Source organism: Trichosurus vulpecula, chromosome 5 (assembly GCF_011100635.1).
Source record: "Trichosurus vulpecula isolate mTriVul1 chromosome 5, mTriVul1.pri, whole genome shotgun sequence".
In the NCBI taxonomy this organism is placed as follows: Eukaryota; Metazoa; Chordata; class Mammalia; order Diprotodontia; family Phalangeridae; genus Trichosurus; species Trichosurus vulpecula.
The window spans coordinates 166,122,609-166,139,886 of NC_050577.1; the positions used below are offsets into that span (position 1 = coordinate 166,122,609).

The 17,278-nt window shown below is 37.7% G+C and overlaps 1 protein-coding gene across 1 annotated transcript in view; it reads left to right on the top strand.

Annotated features, from left to right (window-relative positions):
* FRMD4A (FERM domain containing 4A) overlaps window positions 1-17,278 on the top strand; it is a 292,241-nt gene that overhangs the window by 176,095 nt on the left and 98,868 nt on the right. Inside the window, exons 8-11 of the mRNA XM_036761667.1 lie at window positions 2,134-2,217; window positions 11,052-11,117; window positions 11,333-11,390; window positions 14,875-14,961. Coding sequence (XP_036617562.1) covers window positions 2,134-2,217; window positions 11,052-11,117; window positions 11,333-11,390; window positions 14,875-14,961 — 295 coding nt within the window. The remainder of the gene's footprint in view (window positions 1-2,133; window positions 2,218-11,051; window positions 11,118-11,332; window positions 11,391-14,874; window positions 14,962-17,278) is intronic.

Genomic DNA, 17,278 nt, shown 5'->3' on the forward strand with positions numbered 1-17,278 from the left:
CTAGATTTATGGTCCTATGATCATGTAATTTTTTTCCATCCATGTTCGTGGACCTCCTGAAACCTATTCATGAACCCCTTGATTCTGTAGACTCCAGGTTATGTACCTCTGGTATAGCAGGAGAAGAGAAGTGTCCAGAACAAAACCTTGAGAGACAGCCATGGTTAATAGTCATAACTTGGATGGAAACCAAGCAAGAGAGACAGAGAAATTGTTAGATAGGAGAATCAAAAGAGAACAGTCTAGAAAACCTAGAAGGAAAACAATATCCAGGAAAAGATGTTCTCGACAGTGTCAGTTTGCAGAGAGATCAAGAAGGATGAGGGTTGAGAAAAAGTCATTAGATTTGGCAATTAAATGTCATTGTTGACTTTGGAGAGAGCAGTTGCCCTCAAATGAGAAGATCAGAAGAGCAACTGCAAAGGGTTGAGTGAGAGAAGAGAAAGTGCATGTCCCACTTTTGTGAAGATTTTCTCCAGAAGTTTAGCTAGAAATGGAGATGAGAGATATAGGTCTATAGCCAGCAGGAATGGTGGGGTCAAGAAAGGGCATTTTACAATGTGGGAGACATAGGTATGTTTATAGACAGCAGGAAATGAGCCATTGGATTAAGAGAGACTGGGGATGATAAAGGAGGCAATCCATTGGAGAAGACAGAATAGGTTTGAGGCTTGTGTTTGCCTTGGCAAAGAGAAGGTTCGCTTCTTCAAAAGAGACAAAAATGAAAAGGGAGATTTATTTCACCTAGGACCAAAGAGCTATCTATTTATCCCCCATAAATCCAGTGAGGACTGGCAGCATTCTAGGAGAAGAGACTCCCCTCCTATGTTAGACTCTGAGGCTCTTCCAAGGATAAAGAATTTCTTTTCCCAAGAGAGCACACTTAGTACTTCTGTACTTCCTCACCAAACAAGTTTCATTCATTGTGAAAGAATCTAGGCATCTCCCCTATACCTTTCAAGTAGTCTTTGGGCCTCAACAGAAACAGAATTTATGTGATCTGTATGTTGGAAAATGAATTTTTCAAAAAAATTATTGATATATTTGCAGTATTTTTATCACCAAAATTTCTTCCAATATCTCTTCCTCTCTCCCAGTCTCAGAGAGCCATCCCAGATAACAAATATAAAGAAAAAGAGAAAGAGAAAAAAACATCAAAACTGATCAATACATTTTTCAAAGTCTGAAATGATGTACAATGTACCATACATCTGAAAAGAAGCATGATGTGGGTGTCTTCTTATATCCCTTCTTTGGAGCAATACTTGTTCTTTGTAATTTTGCAACATTCATTTTTGATTGCTTTGTGGATGATGTGGTTATTATATAGATTGTCTTCTTGGCTGTGCTTAGTTTACTCTTCATCAGATCATGTAAATCATTCCAGACTTCTCCATATTCATCATACTTTTCATTTCTTATAACACAGGATTATTCCATTTATATTCATGTACCACAATTTTTTAGCTCATTCCCAATTGATGAGCATAGACTTTATTTCCAATTCTTTACTCTCACAAAAAGTGCTGCTATCAATATTTTAGTGTACATAGTGACTTAGAAAATTATTTTCAGTGTACAGTTGTTCCCAGGAAACAGACCTGATGTTGTAATAGGGCATCAGATAGAGTCATAAAGAAGATATAACTAAGTTACAGATTTCTTAGAGCCCTAAAAATCTCACAGAAAAACATTAACAAAGGTATGCATTTCCTCTGGCTGGCCTTTCTGTCACCACCCCTGCCCCTGCCACATACCACCTCTGCTCTCTCCCTTCACTTCTCACACCTTCCCTCATCTAGAGCCACTCAGAGTGTTCATTCTGTCCTACTCCATTCCAAATACAATAGGGTGTCTGCCTGTAAGAGCTCTGCTGTGGTTTTTGCACTAGAAGTAAAAGCTATTCTACTCTGGGTGTGTTTATGTGTCTGTGGGCTGTGTGAAGATAGTAGTATTTTTTTTTCAAAGAAAGGCTCTGTATAATAAATAGAGTTCCTACCACTTGTCAATAAAAGTAAGTAGATGTAGGTAGGATCTCTAGGGCAGGCAACTGGGATAGGGCACATCATTTTCAAGGTTGTCATCTCAGAGTCTGATCTTCTTTCTTTGCATTGTTTCTCATTTCCTTTTCAGCAATGAAATTGTAAGGAGTGATTTGAAGAAGCTGCCAGCACTTCCCACCCAAGCGCTGAAGGAGCATCCATCCCTGGCTTACTGGTAACCTACCCATGGATCTCCAGACTTTAGCCATCACTTTGCTTGAGGCTTTCCCTTCCCTTGCATGCCTAAAAACTAAATCTCCTCACCTGTCCATTCCTCTGCCAGGCTAACCAGAGAGGATTCTCCCATCAGTCTTTTGTCCTATGTATTCTATAAGGCTGGAAAAACACATTTCAATAACCTTGGGTGTGCATTAGATTCCTTTGAGGGAGAGGGCTCTTTGTGAGATTATGTATTATGTGTAAAATAAAACACTGGGTGCTGTGAGCATGAGGAGCAGTGAGTTTTGTTTTTAATCTGCTCTCTATGGTTTAATTTTGGAATCCTTGCCTGCTTCTAGAGCCTTTTATCTACTTCTAGAGTTTCATTTTGAAAGCATTATCATCTGATGTCAGATGTGCAAGGTTTCATGATGTTGGGGGAATGACGGGATTTTTTTTTCTTCTTTGTAAAAGAGATAGGGCTATTCTTTACCTCCACCTTTCCACATCTCTAAAACCAGCAGCCATGTAAAATAATACTCTAGTTAACTATAGAACTTTCAGTGGCTAATTATAAGTGAATTAGAAATTTCAAAAGTTCCCAGCTCAGTGTTTTGTTCATGAACGAGTAGGACTGGCATTCCTATAATGTGTGTTGAAATGATCTCTGGCTTTTTTCCCCATTTCCTAAAATTTATTCCAGACATTTTAAGAGCATTTGTCAGATAACCTACTAGGAAACGTTAGAACTCTTCACCCTTTAACAGTATGAAACAGTATTCTGAAAACAGCATTCTGAAATAGCTACTCTAGGCTATTTAACAAAAAAAAAAATTGTTACATGTTAGAGGCAATTCAACCCTGATATGCTGGAAGATTGCCCTTTTGAAAGCATTTATAAATTTATATTTTATTATTAATTTATAAATTTACATTCTGAGATACATGTATTGCCAGTGTTTCACTTTGCCTGGACATATTTTCCACTCAAAAAATAGTATTTCCAAAACCAAAGTAGTTTTAGCAAGCCTCTTTAGCTAAGAGAGGGCGTGTCTTAATAATAGACATTCAAAACATGTTTATACTTATCTCATAAAATCCCTTTTGCCTCAGAGACAGAATAATACTTAGGGAATTAACCTAGAAGTTGGGAAACCTATGTATTCACCATGCCATGGTTATCCTGATTTTCAGTGTGATCATATCTCTAAATTCACTTCTATGATTAAGTCATAGACTATGAGAGCTGGAAGGGACCTCAGAGGTCATCTAGTCCAAAATTTTTATTTTACAGCTGGGGAAATTGAGGCCCAGAGAGGAGAAATGACTTGTGTAAGATTGAATAGCTAGTTAGTGGTAAAGCAAGGTTTGGCTTTTTTCAGTCCTAAAATGAATGCTATTGCTGTCCTTAAAAAAATGCCATCGAGGTTAGTACATAATAGTTGTTTGTTTTGTAATGTACTGTTTTGTAGAATTATAATTGGCTTAGTAGAACAAAGTCTATTTAACCTGCAGGCAATTGAGCTGCATAAACTTCCAGACCTATAGTCTTTCAATCATGTGCACTCACACAAAAAATATATTTCTTTTTCCTTGCTCTTTCATACCCACTAGTCATCATCCCCTAGATTCTTCTGCCCTCTGATGATTGTACATCCTACAGTGTAGTCCCATAATTCCCATTAGTGCACATGACTGCACTCTCAGGAGGCCAGTAGTAAAAAGGATGGGAGTGAAAGAGGTAACTATTGAAGTCTTTTCTCTCTTCTAGGATTAGAGGATATTTGCCCCTAAGAATCAAAAGGGAGAGGATTGACCTAAAGAGATGTAGTCACTACTCATCTTTTAGTTTAGGGGACAGATCCATCTCTATCCCTCAGTCAAGTATGCTTATCTTCATCTATTTCCAAGCACTTTGTAGTCACTTATGTACATTGGTTCATCATTTGTATATTAATGAGTTCATAACTCTCCCCACCCCACCACCAGCACTATATACATTCCATGAAAAAACTGTTTAAATTCCAATAGAATCATACATATTATTTTTCATCATGAAAATATTTTACATGCATTACATAATTATGCAAGAGTCCTATCAAGTGGAAAGGAATTCCCCTACCCCTCCTCTCCTTCTCTCTCTGTTTCTCCATCTTCTCTTCTTCCTCCTTCTCCTCTCTCCCACTCACATACAAGTATACATCACTGATATACTCATGTATATAACTCCTCCCAACTTCATTCATATGCTCTCTTTTTGGCATATAGATTTCTTTACCCATCCCCCAGAGCCTCCATTTTTATACACAACAGTCCATAGTTGTTCTGTCTTCATTCTCTACCTATCCCCTTTAGGGCCACACTATTCTTGTCTATGTGCCCCCATTGAGACCCAGGTGGGCAGTCACCAGCCTCCTTGCTTTTCTCAGAATGGTTGGAGTATAAGTCTGGGACTTTGTTTTTCAAGCAGGTCCATTCAAGTTGCATAGCCTGGTTGCTGTATAAACAAGTCAGTGGCATGGACTACCCTGATAACTCACTGCTGATTGAATAGGGCTCTTTTCCTCTTTGATTTTTTTCATTGCTCTTGGCAGATATTCAGTAGTTCAGCCTATTTATTTGGAATTTTTCAGCAAAGGCCTTAAGGAAGGATATTTATATAATTATATTTTGTGCATGTATATCTGAATATAGCATATGCTGATTATAGAAAATAGAATCAAAAATATCTGTAATCCAAAGATGCTTGGGGGGGTGTTTCTTCTTCATCTCCAGCTATCATCATTCATCACCCATGTCAAATACTATACATTATCAGATGGGAAGAAATATTCCAACTCATAAATCTGTATACCAAACCAAGCTCTTCTTCCTAACCTAGAATCATAGACTGTAGAGCTGGAAAATAACTTGGATATCATATAGTCAAGCCACTTCATTTTAGAGATGAGGAATATTAAGTTCATAGACAACAAGTGCCTTGATCACGATACAACTAGTAAGTAGCATTCAAGTCTTCTGACTCTTAAGAATCCAGTGTAATTTACTCCATATCACACTATCTGTGTTTGTGTTTTGCCAAATGAAAGCCATACATCCCTTAGAGATAGACATCTTTCAGAAGAGAGCAATAGGCAGAGTAGATTCCCAGCCTGGATCAGGGAAGGTACTGAGCTAAAGTACTCAACTGGGATGTCTAATGAGATATGAGTTCTAATCCCAATATAACCTCTGAATTGCTATTTGACCTTATACTAGTTCACTTAATCATTCTTTCATGCTTCGATTTCATCTGTAAAATGGGGCTAACAATGACAATATTTTTCCCCTAAGGTAATTGAGAGAGAATAAAAGGTCTCAGAATATAATTAGAAACTAATGGAAGGTACAGCATGATGCTGAGTAATAGTGTAATAACCCTTTCTGCTAAGATTACCCTAGAAGAGTCACTTAACTCTTCTGAACCTCTGCTTCTCCATTTTTAAAGTCAGTATAATATTTGCACTAGCTACCTCACAAGGCTGGTCTGAGGAAAGCACTTTATAAACCTTTAAGAACTATAGAAATGGGAATGAGTACTGCTGCTCCTGCTATTAGCACTAATACTACCACCACCACCGATAGAAACAGTACTAGGCAAAGACAATTTTAATTTAGACATAGTGCCAAGCTTAAAACTAGTTAATAGTTAGCATTTATATATATATATATATATATATACACATACATATACATATGCAGACACACACATACATATACATATATATAGTGTGTGTGTATATATATACATACATATATATACACACACACATATATATATATATATATGAAATGAGAGAGAGAGATATTAACATAAGATGGCTGTCTTCATCTTCTACTTTTATATAAGGTTCTCCTTGTGCTACCCCCAACCAATTAGCTTTGTAAAGCTGGTTGATTATAGCTCCTGGATCTTACATAGGTTGTTCCATCCAGGGACAATTATGTTGATAAATGTTCAACACCTGGTTCTATGGTGATGGGCAGCTAGGTGGTGCAGTGGATAGAATGCTGGGCCTAAAGTCAGGAAGACTCACCTCCTGAGTTCAATTCTGACCTCAGGCATTAATTAGTTGTGTGATCCTGGACAAGTCACTTAACCCTGTTTGCCTCAGTTTCTTCATCTGTAAAATGAGCTGGAGAAGAAAATAGCAAACCACTCCAGTATCTTTGCCAAGACAACCCAATTGGGGTCCCAAAGAATTGGGTACAACTGCACAGCAACATAAAATGTTTGCAAGAAACATTTTAAAGTTTAACTTGAATTATTTTCTCCATTCCTTTCTTTCTTAAGTCTAAAGTAGACTATCCACAAAAAAAAAAAAATCAAGCCCTGGTTTGTAGCATTTGCTGATTTCTGAGTTGCTAATATTCACACTAAAAATTTAGTAATTAGCTCTTGCCAGTTACAACTGGTTCCATTGAACCCCTGATTCTCCCTATTCTAGTCTGTCTCTCAGTAATAAACCAAAGATCACTCAGGAGCTAAATGGCAAAAGGCCTGCGTATCTCAAGCATTTATGTGTTTCTCAGCTCATACTCTTAGTCTTCATACGCTATAAATGAGTTTATACCGGACAGAAGAGGTTTAAATTGAGACTTAAAAAAGGAAGGAGTCTAGGCAAAAAGTAGTTAGATGTTATGGCATCATCAGATTGTCCCAAAGAGTGGAGGGGAGAATGGAATCTGGGGTGAGAGGGCCGTATTCATCTTGGAGAGTCTCATAGCTGTCTAAAATTATTAGCTTTTCACTGTAGGATGTATTGGAGAGAGAACTGGCTATGGAACCAGAGAACTTTGATTCAAACTCTCACTCTGACTCATATTCCCTTTGTCATATTAGATAAATCATTTAACCTCTGGTAGCCCCAGTTTCTTCATTTGCAAGATAAAGAAGTTGGAATAGATTGCCTCTGATCTGGAATGAGCCTTAGTTAGGTTTATATCTATGATCTGTCATTACCAGATCTGGCTGATGGAAAACTGAACATCTGAAGGGCTGGCTGGCTGACCATTTTTACATGTTTCATTGGTGTCCATGTGCATAATTAAAAAGGTTTATACTACTTCTTTTCCCTGGGCTCCGCATAAGATGAAAAGAAAAGTAGTCAATGCCATGTGATGTGATCCAGGCTCTAGGAAATGGCTTTGTAAAAACCCTGTATGATATAGCATTAAGGGTGCCAAAGCAGTACAGCATTTAGTGTAGGAGGTGGGTTGGTGCAGAAAAGCTGGGAAAGCAGCTATGGCATCTCCTACTCACCACTTGAATCTGACTTTCACTGCCTAGTGTGAAACAAGGCACTGTAAATTCATAGGCATACGTATACACATGTAAATATCCATAGACCAAGGATTCCGTCTGTTCTTAGGGAAAATGCTGCTCAGTGATTTCCTTTGCCATGTTAGCATTATGTTTTCCCCATGACTTGGATTAGACTTACTAAAGCGAGGGGGAGAAAAAAGCCTCAGTAGACACAGAATGAATTCCTTTAAATTCCTAGAAGTCATGAAAATAGTTGTCCTAATGAAGAAAGCTACCCCTTCCTTACACTTATCCTGCCTCCTCTTCTTTCTTTGGGGGCAATTGATAATAGTAAGAATTTACATCTAAATCTTTCATCTTTGCAAAGCTCTTTCCTCACAAGAACACTCCCCATTTTGCAGACAATTATACTGAAAGGTTAAACTACTTGCCCAAAGTCATATACAGTTAGAAAGTATCAAAGCCAGGATTCAAGCCTGATTTCAAATCCAATATGTGCTTCAAAATTCTGTGGAACTTTAATCGAAAAATAGAATGCTGTTTATTTATGCACCATGTTTCAAATGAGCCCAGGACAATTTGCAGAAATATGCAAATCTGTCACAAACAAAAAATCTCAAAATATTAGAACAAAGATAGAGGAAAATTTAGGATAAATAAAAATAAGTATGTCTTGATTCTGCTCCTTTGCCACCAGTGTGATCTTGGGCAAGTCGCTTAACTTTTCTGAGCTTTGGTTTCCCTATCTGAAAAATGAAGTGGTTGAACTGGGTAACCTTCAGGGTCACTTTTAGCTACATGTCTATGATTCTATGATTTTTTGAAGGACTACTATGCACAGTAGTACAGTATAGTAGCAGTACAGTAGATAGAAAATTCATTGAATTTGTTGTGCCAAGACATAGTACCTCGATATTATAGATTCAATAGAAATTCATTGGTGATCAATCCATTACAGGTAGCTAACAATGTGGTTAAGAGCTCTCTTAAATTATTGATATTGAGATCATACAGGACAACCAGTTCTTCTCACTAATGGTCCTTTACTGCCATTCTGAGAGGGAGAGCATGACATTGGATGAATCAGCTATTGGTCTCATTCAGTATGGATATTTTTTCCTTGATTGAGTGGTGATCCCATGAATTACCCTGAATGCTTTTCTTTCCTCTGTACTTACTTTTTTACATCTGACCAGGTTTTCTGTCCTTTCCTTTGTGGAATGGAACCTTATAATCCCATAGCCCTTTTGAGGTTTTAAAATTATTTTTATTGCCGATAATAAATTTTAAAAGACACTTCAAAGGCTTACTTTTATTCCACTCTCATCTACTGTTCATTTTTCTTATTTCTCTTAGAAAAAAATAATCCGGAATATGTTGGTTATTTTGTGATAAAAGTTGGGGAAAGGGGTTGAATTGAAAATCTGGATTAGGGGCATGGGTAGAAAGTTGGGTGAGGACTGGAGATGATTCTGAATCTAGTGCTGGGGTCAGAGGAGCCAAAGTTAGCAATGAGGGAAGATTACACTTGGAGTTTGCCCTCCATTCAAACTTTTCCCTCCACCTTGACGCTGAAAGTTCTGCTGCCACACAACTGAAACAGTGGATAGGAATGGAAGCAGTGGACCAGGGAAGGGTGGAAGACTGAGGGATCCAAAAGAAGGATAGGAAAGCCCAAACAGTGGCTGGGGGCGGAGGGAGAGGGGACATGGGGCAGTATCCTCGATGGCATAGTCCGTTCCTGGGTGAGTTCAGTTACCTTTATTTAATAGAAATTAAACCAAGGAATATCCATTTTCCCATGAGGTCCAGTGGTTGGACCTTAATTAGAACTCTGAATTCTAATTAGAACCTCTCCTTCCAATGTACCAAGTTATTGGCACATGGACATAGGGTCAGCATATGTTACAGTACCACTAGTGGCATTAAGTAACACTTATAGGTGGTACTGGTTTCCATTGGAAGACCTAAGAGATTAACAAGAGGAAAAGAAGAAAGAATTGAAGGGGGAAAATGATAAGATAGGAAAAAATGATATAAAGGCAAAGAGAAGAGAAAAAACAAAAGGTGAGGAAAAGAAAATAAGCTTTGGAAGGAATAAAAGGAAAGAGAGGGAGATGTAGACATATAGTACAGAATTCTAGCAAAAATTTCTTAATGTGCCCTACATTTCCTAGCCCTAAATTGTTAGTATACAATAATTTCAATGGGCCTTCTTAGTCCAGATCTTATGGCCATTAGTTGCAGGATGGGCACCTGCTGTATTCCATATTTTTACTTTTCATTGAAGTCCTTTTTAATTTATAAATATCATTTTGTCTTCACATTATGGATTTCCCATCATCCCCTCCAAACTGAATTCTCTTTGTGACAAAGGAAAAAACTATGCAAAACCAGAGACTGTTTGATAACATACATGATATTTTCCCTAGTAGATTCCTATCTCTGTGCCATGAAGGATATAATGTTACCTCATCTTTTCTCCAAGACTTTCACTGACTTCTCCATTATTCAGAGTTCAACTTTCTTTTAGTGACGTATTTTACATTTATTTATTATTACTAATTTATATATGTTATATATTATTATTACATTTATTTATTATTTTATTATTATATTATTACATTTATTTATTTTAGTGATCATTTACATTGTGGAAATCATCGTATAATATTGTTCTTTTAATTCTACTTTAATTTTACTTCGTACCTACTGAGGATAGAAAGGGGAAAATGAAAAGGTAGGAAAGAGGGACATAAAGGGAGAAGAGAAGGGAAAAAAACCAAAGAAAAAAGTCAGAGATAGCACAAGATAAACTATCTAACCTTGTTGTCTTCTCAGAGCTAGATAGCTTTATCCTCCTTGATAATCATAGCTCATATTAATTTATTTCCATTATCTCATTTGATCTTCACGATGACCCTGTCTTATTATTGTCCTCATTTCCATGATGAGGAAACTGAAGTTAATGGAGAATAAGAATAAGAATGGAGAATGTCCAGTGTCATATAAGTATTCAGTGTCCAGAGCAGGATTCAAACCCAGATCATCCTTTCTCCAAGTCCAGCACTCTACCCACTATGGCATGCTGCCTGTCCTTCACCTTATCCTACACACACACACACACACACACACACACACACACACAGACATGCACGCATACACACGCACATGCACATTCATTCCCATATCCCTCCAAAACTTCTCCAGAAGCAATATCGCAATGTCTTAGCAGCTTGCAAGAGGCTGTTCCCAAAATCTGGTCTCCAACCACTGTGCATTTGGCTGAACTTAGAGAATTAGGGTCAGGTTGGAGTCCTCTGAGAAAAATTGTTTCTTAAAGAATCCCTAGACAGTCTGTGTGAGGAGGCTTTTATGCTGAGAATGAAAATGCCACTGCCATAGGGAAAAATCTTTTCCACCTAGAGTTGTCTGGTCCTGGAACCATCTGGGCATGATCCTTTTGAGATGCAGTTCAGGTAGCAAGATTCTTACTCATTAACTTGAGAACTACAATAATCAAATGATATTCCTTCTATTTCCAGTGAGGACAGAGTAATAGAACACTACAAGAAGCTGAACGGTCAGACCAGAGGCCAAGCAATTGTAAAGTAAGTGGGAACTCTCCAGTGTTTATGAAAGTTGTTTTTGTTTGTTTGCAAAGCTTCCATAAGGATAATGTTTCCATTTTACCTTCAAGTAAATGCCTGACAAGGGAAATCTTCCATGCAAAAGAGTATAGAATAAGCTGATTTTTTTTTTTACTAAATGACAACCCTGGCATATTTTCTTTTTGTGTTCATGTGTTGTATTCCTTATTCTGCAGCTATATGAGCATCGTAGAATCTCTCCCCACCTATGGAGTACATTATTATGCAGTGAAGGTAAGTGACACTAGAATGGGGGAACCCAATTTTTTGAGGGTAACAAATTTCTCTCTTGAAAAATAGTCCTCTCAATTTTCCGCTGAAGCCAGGCTAAAGATTTTATTGCATTCCTTTGGTTAAAAGGGCTGTATGCTCCAAGCATGGAACTCAAAACAATTACTAAATTCTGTTCCTTTTATTTGGAGTTAATACAAAAGTAATTGCATACAAGAAGCCAAATTGGACACAACAAAGGCCAAGCAATTGTAAATACCATGTCTTTTGAAGGCTCTATGTATTAACATAAGATTTTTCTAGTCTTACATCAGTTTGTTCCATATGTATGCTAGGTGGCATAGTGGATAGAGCTCTGGGCCTGGAGGCAGGAAGACCAGAATTCAAATCTGGTCTCACATCCTTACATGTAACCCTGGGCAAATCACTTAATTTGTTTGCCTCAGTTTCCTCAAATGTAAAATGCAGATAAAATAATAGGTGCTTAATAAATGCTTATTTTCATCCTTCCTTCCTTCTGTCCTCCTTTCAGATTTTAGTCAAGTTCCATTAATCAATTCAACTTCCATGAGAGGGCCAAATGTAAGCATCGTATACTAGAAAATTAGAGCTGAAGGTCATATGATATATTCAGAACCCCTCTTGTTTAATCTAGTTAACTTATTTCACATTCTTACAAGGTTTACATTCACTAAGTTTTCTTTGATACCTAACCCAAGTGTGTAATGAAAACCCTCTTCCTATTGTTTTGTCTTCATGGGAAATGGAGGATAATTAGTTGCCATCCTCAATTAATTAACCCTTCATACCCTTTTGAACATCAGAGAATTTCAAGTTAGAAGGACATTTCATTGTTCCCAAGTCATCCCATAGCATACTCTTCTTCAGCCTGGGCCTTGTGGGCTGTCCTCTACCAACTTTGGTTGAGTGACTTGTATAAGATACTATAATGAAATCATGGCCAACCTGCTATAGGATCCTCAGATCCTGAGGAAGCAATCAAGGAAGGAAACAAGCGTTTACTAAATGCCTATTACATGCCAGGCCCTGTGCTCAGCACTTTATAAATATGATCTCATTTGGTCCTCACGACAACCCTGGGAGGTAGCTGCTAGCATCTTACATTGTGCCACCTCACTGCCTGAGTCGGAAGATTTGAGGGCCCGCTGGATTATAACCAAAGTAACCTGTAGCTAATCTAGGTACTTGAAGGAAAGGGGTTTATTAACCTGCGGAGACTAGGAATTCATTATACTTTGGCTACTATTGAGAAACACTCCCATTTTTAAATTAGGTGCTTTTAAGAGCTACTAAACTCATTTCAATTTACCTTGCTATTGCTGCAGAGAGAGAAAAAAAACTAGAAGAGTTCCAGTTATTATAAGAGAAGCCTCATGGAAATGAAATTATGTATTTTTGTTGTTGTTTTTGTTGTTGTCTTTCACTATAGAAATATTCCAGATTGAGGAATAGCACAGGGATCTGAGCACAAAATTTGGAGCCTGAAGTTTTTCATTTCTAAACTCCAATTCATTGTTTGCTCTCAGAGAAAGACTTAATTTCCATCTTTCTTCCTCAGCATGGAGGTTAGGATTCTCTTCAATGCACCAACTCCAAGGGCTTCAGTAATACTAATATTCAGTATATCAGCAGTCATTCTGCTTGCTGAAAACATTATGATATAGACATGGATTTTGTGAAAAAGGGTCAGGCAAAGAAACAACATCTCAAAAAACGTGCTAAAAAAACCCCCACCCATACCCTATATTAAAATCCTCAAAAGGCAACAACAACAACTGTTTTTCCCCAAATAAAATCCTATTCTGATAGAGGGGAGGTTTTAGAGAGCTACGTCTAAGGTCCTGAGACGTGCCAGGCCTTGAAAACACTTGCCCTCCTATAGGTTTGGGCTCTTGGTGGTGTCAGAGTTAGAGACACCCAGTTATTAGTGGGCATTATACTGAGCGACGCTGCTGAACATTCTTACCATAGACCTATATCTTTGGGGTTAGTTAACAGCCCTTGTGACTGACAAAGAAAAACCTCCTTTTTATGTCACATAAAGGAAAAATTTATCTAGTTCACCCTTCTGGAAATCACTTTGTAAACTCTTGATGACTATATCTACATATGGATACACGAATGTGAGATAGGTGTTTAGAATAGCTATTAAAATTTTACTATCTAGTGACCAAAAAAAACCTCTTTTTAAGTAAGAATCTTTAAGTTTTAATTTCTGTGCTCTTCCTTCTTCCCTCTCTCTGTTTCCTTCCTCCCTCCCTCTTCCCTTCTTCCTTCTTTCTTCTCCTCCTTGTCTTCCCTTCTTTCCTTCCGGCTCTTTCCCTCTCTCCTCTTTCTTTTCTCCTTCCTTTCTACCCTTCTTTCCTTTTTTTCTTTATGTTGCCCAGACTGCCAGGCTCTATTCTGATACTCATAAACCAGCTCTGTTTTTCTGACCTAGGTTGGTTCACCTCTCTTTAGAGACAGCCTCCAGTCCTGGGGGTTTACCATATTAGTGCCAGATTTATTGTGGATCATTCATTACATTTTAACCCTACTGCTGTTCAGAACTCCTGAACTCAGGAGATCCACCATTCTCAGCCTCCCCAGCCAAAGGGACTACAGACATGTGCCACTACTATAATAATAATCCAACTGGATGCCCAAATGCCCTCTTGCATTGTCATTTACAACCTTTTGCTATGCAGCTCAGGAACTGTCCTTGTCAGTTAATTCCTCACTTTAGAAAGCCATCTTTATCGTTCTGCTCTAAACTCCCACAAAATGCATTTATTCATTTCTGCTGAATGAGAGAACCAACCCTCAAGAGTAAAAAGGACAAGCATTTCTCATAGAATCATAGAATTTTGAAGCTTGAGGGAACTTTAGCATTAATTTAGTTCGACATCTCCTTTTATAGAAGAGAAAACCGAGACCCAGAGAGGATTTCCATGTAAAGTTATTGTTTATTCTTACTTAGTATTTTCTTAAAGGTATCATGTAGTTGCCTACGGTCACACTGATAATAAGTGGTACACCTAAGACTAGATTCTAGGGTCCCTGAATCCTAATTCAGTATTCATTCTACTATGCCATGTTCTTCCTCAGCAGTTCACATATAATAAACCTTCGCTAGATCATGGAACACTGTAAGAATTGCATAAAGTAGATGACTCTCCTAACTTTGAGGCTGCTAGAACACGGGATGTTAATACTTCTTAAATGACTTTTGGAATAAAATAAAAATCACAATCATGATAATAATAAGCTAGTATTCATAATTCTGTATCAGTCCTTAGACATAATTAAAGCTGCCTTTGGAAAAATTCAAAACCAATAAACCTTCCCCGTGTCAAGTTCCTCTCCTCCCTCCACCTCCTCAAGTGAACCAAGGACTTTTCCCCTGGTTCATCTTTAAACTTCTGCCTCTATAGACAGTGATATTAATCTTACCTCACTTCCCCTCCCCCTTTTTTTAATATCCTAGGATAAGCAGGGAATTCCATGGTGGTTAGGACTCAGCTACAAAGGAATTTTCCAATATGACTATCATGATAAAGTGAAGCCAAGGAAGGTAAGTCTGTTATTGTTTGTTGTGTTAATGTCTTGCTGTCTTAACTGGCCTGATAAAAGAAACCATCGGTCCCATAAATATGCCAGTTATTTAAGGAGATAGGCATCACTTAAAACTCATCACAGATTTCCCTAAGCAAGTTATTTTCCTTGCCATCACAAAGGAAAACTAAAAGTGAGAAGGCTAGGTTCCTCTTGTCTCTGATCCCCAAGAACCAATGAATGATGTTTTTAGGAGAAAAAGACAAACCATAAGATTCTTTGTTTGGGGTTTGGGGGAGGTTTTGTATGACTGGTTAACTCACTCTGACAACTTTTGTTTCCTAAAACAGAAGTGTTTGTGAACCTTGATAGCCTGTTACATTCCTTAATGTACCAGAGAAAAGAGGGAAACATAAAATACATTTGAATGGGGAGAGTACATATAAATCAGTGACAATATCCTTTGACATCAAGACATTGATGATAAATCTGGAAAACTAAAGGGCATGCAACAGAGAGGAAAAAGCCAGGCAGGAAGCTGTTGCCAAAGTCATTATAAACACACACACATTGTAAACACAACAAAAGGTTCCTATGGGCTTTCTTTCCTTTTTTCCTTAGTTTTCACACATTTCCCAGACCAGAACAAATTGAAAAATTATAATGGAAAGATCTCCAAGGAGAACACTAACAATCAGGTTTCCTGGCAGAGAGTGATGGCAAGAACCCAGTTCAAATTCAGAGACTCATATTAAAAGCATATCAAGAGAAAAGGCGATATCAACCTATTAGGTCATCCTGGATAGCTTTCCAAGCTTCTTTATCTGTGAGTAGGATTGTAGGGCACTCTGCATAGCTGAGTTTATTTTAATTTATTCAATTGTTATTTGGCCATAGTTTACTGCTTTATTAAATTGGTAGAATAAACTGGCCCTGGAGAGGAGAATGTTAGTTTGGTTATCACTGAGTCCACTAAGTTCAAAGAAAGGAATTTGGACAGAAGATGGATGGATGGTTCACCAGGGAACAATTCAGTAGGAATTTGGCTCTTTAGGGAGGTAGGGGGTGATGTGTATTATTATGTGACTGTCTTTGAAATCTCTCCAGTTTTCGTTTTTATGATCCAAAAGAGGAGCTGGGTATTTCATTCTTATTTTTCCCCCTCTTCGTGTCTCTCCTGCCTATTTCCCACACTGCCTCTTTGAATAATCCTCTATGCTATTCTAACTCTCTTGCTCTCTTTCCTTCCCTCATTTTCTCCCCTACATACCTCTTTATTTTAGAATAATGGAATATTAGCTCTGAATTGGGAACTTAAAGGTCATAAAGTCATCTCTTCAAACCATATTCCCATTTTCCAAAAGAAGAAAATGAGACCCAGAGAGGTGAAGTCATTTGCAAAAGATCACTCAGCAGTAAATGATAGAGCTGGGATTAAAACCAGGCTTTTGAACCAAAGTTCCAGCTTCTTTCCACTAAACCATTTCATGTTACAAAGGCAAAAAAAAAAAAAAGCAGAAGCAAAAAACCACCAGAAACTTCTTTAACAAAGCTTTGCTAACTCATAATTATTCAGACCAAAAAAAATAGAATGTTAACATAGAAAACCGTCACCTATAAAATGGGTTATATGACTCTGATAGCTTCAAACCCCCATCTCACCGAACTTTTTCCAAGCACTTACAAGTATCCAAATGTATTAATAATTAATAAATCTTTTCTGATACATCTCTAATTCACATACCAATGAGGAGTGATAAGGCTCAAAGCCAGGAATCTAAGACCAGAAACCTAGGTACTCAGTATCTATGTCAACAATAACCATACAGGATCTATCCAGGTCAGGGGATTAACAATGGAAAAAGGTTTATTTCTTCCCTTGGTTATTATTTCAAACCTAGACTAGGTTAGTATTAAAAACCTACCATGTTCCCCTGGCTTCTGGAAAACTATTTGAGTTATCTTAAAATGTGTCTGTAACTAAGGTATGACCAGGTTATCAAATCCAAATCCCTCATGGATTCTCTTTTTGAATGTCTCAGCTGGGCTGCCATAGGACTAAATCATAGAGCCTGATTTGATGACTATTTTCATTTTGGTGGATTTTGTGGGTTAGCTTGAAGGTCCATTGGAAGTAAGAGTAGGAGAGGAAGAAAGCATAATCCCACTAGGAGATTCATTCCATAGCCTTGAATAAAGAGCCTTACTTCTATGTTGCAATTAGAGTCCTAAATGAGTGCTGAGTTGAGACTTAATAATAGCTAGCATTTTTGTTGCTGTTCATTTGTTTCAATTGTGTCTGACTCTTCATGACCTCATTTGGGTTTGTTTGTTTT